The sequence below is a fragment of the Aegilops tauschii genome, chromosome 7 (genome assembly GCF_002575655.3).
Source record: "Aegilops tauschii subsp. strangulata cultivar AL8/78 chromosome 7, Aet v6.0, whole genome shotgun sequence".
NCBI lineage: Eukaryota > Viridiplantae > Streptophyta > Magnoliopsida > Poales > Poaceae > Aegilops > Aegilops tauschii.
In genome coordinates this window covers 35,563,475-35,570,665 of record NC_053041.3, presented here as the reverse complement: position 1 = coordinate 35,570,665, position 7,191 = coordinate 35,563,475, and the positions used below count along the sequence as shown (strand labels likewise).

The 7,191-nt window shown below is 47.3% G+C and overlaps 1 protein-coding gene across 1 annotated transcript; it reads left to right on the top strand.

Annotated features, from left to right (window-relative positions):
• Positions 1–3,161: 3,161 nt before the first annotated feature.
• Positions 3,162–6,296, top strand: LOC109745300 (26S proteasome non-ATPase regulatory subunit 8 homolog A). Its single transcript, XM_020304426.3, has 6 exons — positions 3,162–3,518; positions 3,685–3,763; positions 4,698–4,800; positions 5,403–5,666; positions 5,751–5,862; positions 5,950–6,296. The coding sequence occupies exons 1-6, from the start codon at positions 3,414–3,416 to the stop codon at positions 6,088–6,090; spliced, it is 804 nt and encodes a 267-aa protein (XP_020160015.1). The 5' UTR covers positions 3,162–3,413; the 3' UTR covers positions 6,091–6,296.
• Positions 6,297–7,191: the final 895 nt, after the last annotated feature.

Genomic DNA, 7,191 nt, shown 5'->3' with positions numbered 1-7,191 from the left:
CGGTCTGGTGTTCGGCTTGAGTTGCTTTCTTATCCGGACAGAGTTGTCGGCGACCTACCGCATTGTGTGGCGATGGTATGGGCCCCAACGCCCCGTCATCGGACCGGTATAGCAATCTGTGCTTTGGGTGGCTTTTGGCTAGGCCACTAAGGTCGTATTCTTCAGCGACCAGGACTTCGGTCCATCTGTCGTTGAGTAGGTCTTGGTCAGCTTGAAGCTGTTGCTGCTTCTTTTTCACGCTCTTTGCCGTAGCTATCAACCTGCGCTTGAAGCGCTCCTGTTCGAGGGGCTCTTCGGGTACGATGAAGTCTTCGTCGCCGAGGCTTACCTCATCTTCGGAGAGCGGAAGGTAGTTGTCGTCCTCCGAACCGTCGCTGGGCAGGGCCTGTTCGTCGGGGCTGGCTTGCCCGTTTTCCAGTTCCTCCTGTTCGGATATTGCTCCCACAGGGTCTTCATTGCTTTCGGTGTCGTCCGGAGTACTATTTTCTCCAGTGCCATTGTTGTTGCGGCGTGACTTGGAGCGGCGTTTGGGGCGCCGGAACTTAGCCTGTGTCTCAGGAGTTTTATTCTCAATTGGATCTCCCTTGTCATTGCCGCGAGACTTTTTAAGTGTATCGATCATGTACACGTCGTATGAGGGGGTGGCCGTCCCATGCCTGATGACTGGCGGGTCTTGGCCTTACTCCTTGTCGGCATCGTCGTTTATACCGTCAATGTCTTCGGAGCCAGTAGCGGACATGTCGGTTAAGTCCTCGACAGTGGCTATGAAGTGGGTGGCGGGTGGGAAGCGAGATTCTCCATTATCAGCCTCTAGCTCGAACCGGACATAGTTCGGCCGTGAGTCCCCCATCGAGGACAGGTTTTTCAACGAATTCAGCACATCACCAAAAGGGCGAGTGTTGGAAGGCATCTGCGGCGCTGAACTCGATGATTGATAACGGATCCAACTCGGTGTCCGCAGGCGTACCCGGTCCGGAACTTATAGCCGGAAACAAGTCCGGAGTTCCATGGACGCAAATATTGCGGGGTGTCGAGTCCGTGTGTGGCTCCAACGCCGCGGACTCTGTGGCCTCGGATGGCACGATCTGCTTCGGTTCTAAGGTCGTTGCAGCAACAGGAACCATCGCCTGGACGTGATCCGATGACAGATTTAGGTCATGTTTATCGGGGCGAGGGGGAGCGATCGCTGCGGTCTCAAATCCGTTGAAGATCAAGTCTCCACGGATGTCTGCGACGTAGTTCAAGCTTTCAAATCTGACCTGGTGGCCAGGGGCGTAGCTATCGATCTGCTCCAGATGGCCAAGCGAATTGGCCCGCGGTACGAAGCCGCCGAACACAAAAATCTGTCCGAGGAGGAAGTTTCTCCTTGGACAGCGTCACTATCGACGATTGAAGGGGCCATCGAACCTTTTGTCGACGGCACAGTGAAACTCTCAATGAAAGCACCAATGTCGGTGTCAAAACCGGCGGATCTCGGGTAGGGGGTCCCGAACTATGTGTCTAGGATCGATGGTAACAGGAGACGGAGGACACGATGTTTACCCAGGTTCGGGCCCTCTCTATGGAGGTAATACCCTATTTCCTGCTTGATTGATCTTGATGAATATGAGTGTTATAAGAGTTGATCTACCACGAGATCGTAATGGCTAAACCCTGGAAGTCTAGCCTGTATGACTATGGTAATGTGTATTCTTTCCGGACTAACCCCTCCGGTTTATATAGACACCGGGGGGATCTAGGGTTTACATAGAGTCGGTTACATAAGAAGGAATCTTCATAATCGGTCGCCAAGCTTGCCTTCCACGCCAAGTAGAGTCCAATCCGGACACGGGTACAGTCTTCGGCCTTCATGTCTTCACAACCTATCAGTCCGGCCTAATGGATAACAGGCCGGACGCCCGAGGACCCCTTAGTCCAGGACTCCCTCATCGGGCCTCCGTGTAAACTGACATATTTCCCAGACCCGAGCCCGGCCTGACATACGCAACAGGTCAAATTTCTAGGCCTGAGCCCGGCCTGACATACGCAACGGGTCAAATTTCTAGGCCTGAGCCCGGCCCGGGTTTTTGTGCTGGGTCGTCAGGCCGGGCTGCCCATGCCTAGGTCTAGTTCGTACTAGTTGGGTTAATAGATTTCGTAAATAAAAAGCAAAATGGAATTTCGCAAATATAAAAATTATGTCATGTCTACGTGTTGTTTTTCGCGTTTCCTACAACTCTTTTTTTAATCAAAAAGGCATCCTGATTTACTCCCTCTGTCCTACAATATAAGAACGTTTTTAACACTAGGGTAGTGTAAAAAATGCTCTTACATTATGAGCGTGTTTGTTTCCGGGGAAGTGGTACTAGGGAATGGAAATTAGGAGGGAGTGGGGTATAAATTCCCTTGTTTGATTGGAGGACAGAGGAATTGATGATGGATAGGTAAAGGGAGTTGCCGGTCAAACTCCCACTTATCTCTTCCCACGGGGGGCCCTGGTAATTGAAGGAGGGAATGGGAAATGAGAGAGAAAAAGCAATTGCCATGTTAGTTGCTCTCATCCCGCAAGCTACCGAAACAATATTCCCACGACTAACTCCCACCCCCCAAACCAAACGTGGGATTGGCACTAACAGTCCACTTCCCATGCCTAATCCCTCATCTGACTCCCACTAAAAAATTCCCATACCTTTTCCCTCAAACTGCCAAACAAGCTGTATAAGCTTGTTTGGTTGGGGGGAGTTGTTGATTGGGAATGGGAGTTTAAGGTAAGTGAGACTTAAAATCCTTTGATTGACTCAGGGACATGGGAATTAAGAAAGGAGGGGGAAGGGGAATTAAGAGGGCGAACTCCCTCAGATCGCTTCCCTAGGGGACCCCTGGTAATTGAACTGGGGATTGGAAATTAGCAAAAAAGAAAAACGTTTCGTTGATTGTGCACGTTCGTGAGGGACCTTGGTTAGCTGAGTACGTACGTGAGGAAGGCATTCTCCTGCCTAATCCCACCAATCAAACAGGGGCAGTTAACTCCCTCTTAAAATCCCACTTCTAATTGCCTTTACATGCCAAACAGAAGAATGGGACTTAAAATCAATTTCCCATGTCTAATCCTTTGACAAACTCCCATCTCTAAACTCCCATTCCCTCTCCCAGTTATTACCAAACACGCTGTATGGGATGGAGGGAGTATTATTTTTTTTATTCTTTTTTCACAGAAAGAGGAGGAAGCGGAGTAGGATAGCCCCAGAGGAGGAGGATACACAGCCGCTAGCTCTTCCCCCGCGGCGCCCGATCTCGTCGTACTTGGAGCCTTGGAGGAGACTCGAACCCTAATCCCCTCCCGCCGCAGGAGAGATCCCGCTCAGCCTCGGCTCCAATCCGCGACTCGACTCGACTCGAAGCTCCAGCTCCGCCGCCGCCCCCCGCCGCTGCCGATGGATCCGAAGCTGGTGGAGGTGACGCAGCTGATCGACCGCTTCAAGGCGGCCTTCAAGGCCAGCAATTTCGACGTCTGCTCGACCCTCCTCTCGCAGCTCAAGGTGCGCCCGCCCCCTTCTCCCCCCCTTCCGCCGGGTGGTTCGGAAAGCTCGCATCTTTTCTAGGTTGGTTTTAGTTCTGGTTGGATCGGCGGCGCCGGTGGTTTCTCCGGGGAGCGAGAGGTCCATCTTCTGGTGAATTGACAGGTGAAGCTTCCTCCTCTTGCAGGTCCTCCTCACCAAGTTCCCCAGCCTTCCCCCGGTGTTCCAGCAGACGCCCAACGCCGTGGAGGAGCTCAAGCTTGCGAGTAAGACAACTTTTTTTTTCTCTCTATCAATTGTCGTCAGGTGGCTGCAATGATGCTTTCCGTATGTGTGCGCTGGGTGCGATTTTTTTCTTGGTAGGTTACCATGTTATTATGGTGTGTGTAGTGTATGTAGGTATATGTGAAGATTGTGTTGGTGAGGGGATTTTGATTCTGTGTGTAGGTATTATATATATATATATGAAGATTGTGTCGGCGAGGGGATTTTGACTCTGTGTGTAGGTTGGTCTGTGTTTGGTTGATGTGTGATGTGGTTATCTGGTTTTTGTAACGCCGTCTGAGATTGTAGTCATGTTTGATTATTGTTGCGATATGACTCGTTCAGCGCTGTTGAACTGAAACTTTGTTTAGTTAGCCGGCAATTCATGTGTGGTCTTTCTGTAACAGTTGGTATGTTTAGTTGCTCGATGCAGCTAGCTCGAGGATGTGGTGGGGGATCTTTGCACGCCTAACACTGATTTGTTTTGGTCATGCAATTTTACTTTAGGAGTTTCAGTCGAATGGTTGCAGCCATATATGAATTTTTATAGATGATTTGATTTGAATGTTTGTTCTATCTTACGAGTTAAAACTGATGCTAGTGATGCTTGTCAGTGTCAGAGTGTCAACTCTGGAATAACGGGTCTCTTTTTCGACTATACCCCTCTGATGCTGCATTGGATATTTGTGTTAGATGATATAAGATTCGGTCATTCAGATATCACTATGTTGCAGTTCATGAATTGATCGTTCATATGCTGTCGTCATGAATGAACCCAACCCTTCTGTCTGATTGTCGTAACCTATGCCCTGTTTTTTTTTTCTAAAAGGAAAACGTGTGTCTGTAGTGTTATGGCCCAGCTATTTAGAAATATATGCTCTGGTCTTGTGGTTATCCTTAATAGAGCAGCCACTAAATCTACCTGAAACATTTCAGGGGAAATTTATGAGCAGGCAGTTATTTTGAGTGTGAAAATGGAAGACCAAGATGCATTTGAAAGGGACTTCTGCCAGCTCAAGCCGTATTACATGGACACATGGTTAGTTCCTTTTTTTTACCACTTTGCAGTTGTTTTCTCTGTCTATGCATTGTGTAGGCTGTCATTTAATACGTGTATTGTTCCCTGTTCTCCTTCATCATCCATTGGGTTTTCAGTTGGTAAAGTCAAAACAAATAAGTATAAATTATTGGTTTTCTTTGGGCATAATAAGTTGCCAAATGAGTTAAACCAAAATAGGTTTTTGTGTTAGTCTTGCATGAGTTTTTGGGTTAATCTTGCATGAGTTATGTTGTGCCAAGTTTGCTGGTTCAGTTGGGTAGTCGAATATGGAACAGGGGCTGAGTTGGGAATTTATGTTTGCAAGTCGCAGTTAAGTTAGACATGTAGATTGGGTTTCGTATCGAACTCTCAGGTTTCTGGCCTGCGGGTGAGCCATGATGCCCTTGCCAGACTGGCAAATGTTTTGTGTTTCTAATATCTTAGCAGAATTGTTTTCGCATCTTATTCAGTTTTATACGCCTGGTCTATCAAGTCCAGAACATGTTAAAAAATGTCTGGACTTGTTGAAGGTTATTTTACCTAGGAACATGTTGGATTTGCTGCTTGTAATATATCGTACTAATTCATGCTGATGCTTGCAGTGGCATAATTCCCCCATCATCGGAGGAGTACCCAATCATGGGGGCTAACCTTCTGAGGCTGTTAGTCCAGAATAGAATTGCGGAGTTCCACACTGAGCTGGAGCTTCTTCCCGCCAAAGCGCTGGATAATGCTTACATCAAGCACGGGGTTGAGCTCGAGCAGTCCTTTATGGAGGGCGCATACAACCGCGTGCTGAGCGCTCGACAAACCGCGCCGCATGAAACCTACATATACTTCATGGACCTTCTCGTCAAAACGGTTAGGTAAGTCGGTCTCTGTCTCCACCCCTTCCAGTTAGCTCCTTGTGCTGCTGTGCATCACTGTGATGATATCTGCTGCGCCCGCAGAGACGAGATAGCTGGGTGCAGCGAGAAGGGATATGATTACCTGTCAATAAACGACGCGAAGCAGATGTTTAAGTTCAGCTCCGACAAGGAACTGCAACAGTACATCGCAGAGGTAAATTAACATGCCTTGTGCTCCTGGTGTGAATTACGTGAGTTATTATGGCCATGGGGTTGTAAAGTACCGTCGTGTTGTCAACAGGAGCACCCCGAGTGGGATGTCAAGGACGGCCGGGTCTTGTTCCAGAAGGCGAAGGAGTCCCAGCCCTGCAAGGAGATCCCGGCGGCGCCGGTCATCAACCAGACCCTTGGCTACGCGAGGGAATTGGAGAGGATTGTGTGATTTGTTTGCCTCTTTTTTCTTCATCTTTGGACTGAGTTTCCCATGAAGAGGTGGATTATTGGATTGCCCTGTGACTCGGCTGTACTATTTTGTTAAATCGTTTGTTTCACCTAGGGTTTCCAAAGCTACACAACTGTGAAATGTCGGCCTAAAATGGCACAAGAAACAATGCCTGTTATGTTAATCAATTGATTGTGTAAGCGGAAGTCCAACTGCCTGTGCTTTTTTCTCCTCCCCCTGCTGCCGTCGGGCAAGGTCGACGGTGGCAACATCTTGGGCAGTTGATGCTGCTAGAGCAGAAATGGTGGCCTACCGGCAGATGATGAGACGGTTGATTGGCAGAAGTCATATCAAAATTGCCTTGAAACTACAAGGGAGTTGAACAAAAGATATAGTATAAACCTACTCCAGAAATTGCTTTTGGAGGCCGAGCTTTGTGGAGCCTCCAAATTCAAAATTCCTGAAAATTCATATTTTTACATTTCAAAAAATTCTGAAAAAAAAGAGAGAGATGAAGGCACAATGCACGTGTAAATTTTAGGACGAAATAAGTTGAAATGAGGGCTGTGAAAAAAAAATCTAGGGCTTTTTAACACATGATACTATTCATCCTCGTCAGATTTTTTTGAAACCGAAATTTTCGAATTTCGAATTTTACGAAAATTCAGCCTCCATGGAGGCCGAGATCCAAAACACCATACATGAATAAAAACATCATGCTTGATCTACAAGGAGGTGTAAGATTGACAGGGGATTATTATACCAAATGTAAAAGCAGAAACACAGATGTACAAAACAATCATAGAGCACATGTACAAAAAAGAAGAAAAATGCTCTGCTGCATCTGCAATAACTTGAGGGTGATTAACTAGCAATATTATAATCATTTGCCCTGTTTGCATGTTTCTTCTAGCATAATCATCTAGCTTGTTTTGGTAAAAAAAAAGTAAGAATTTAATGGAGTACATGGTCTTCAAGGAGACAGGTTACGGAATTCTGAAAACACAATATGAAACACCGTTTATCCAATAGAAAACTGCAAAAGCGCAAACTAAAAGAGAGGTCATAAACAGCAGTATTAGCACACAAGATGTGCACGTC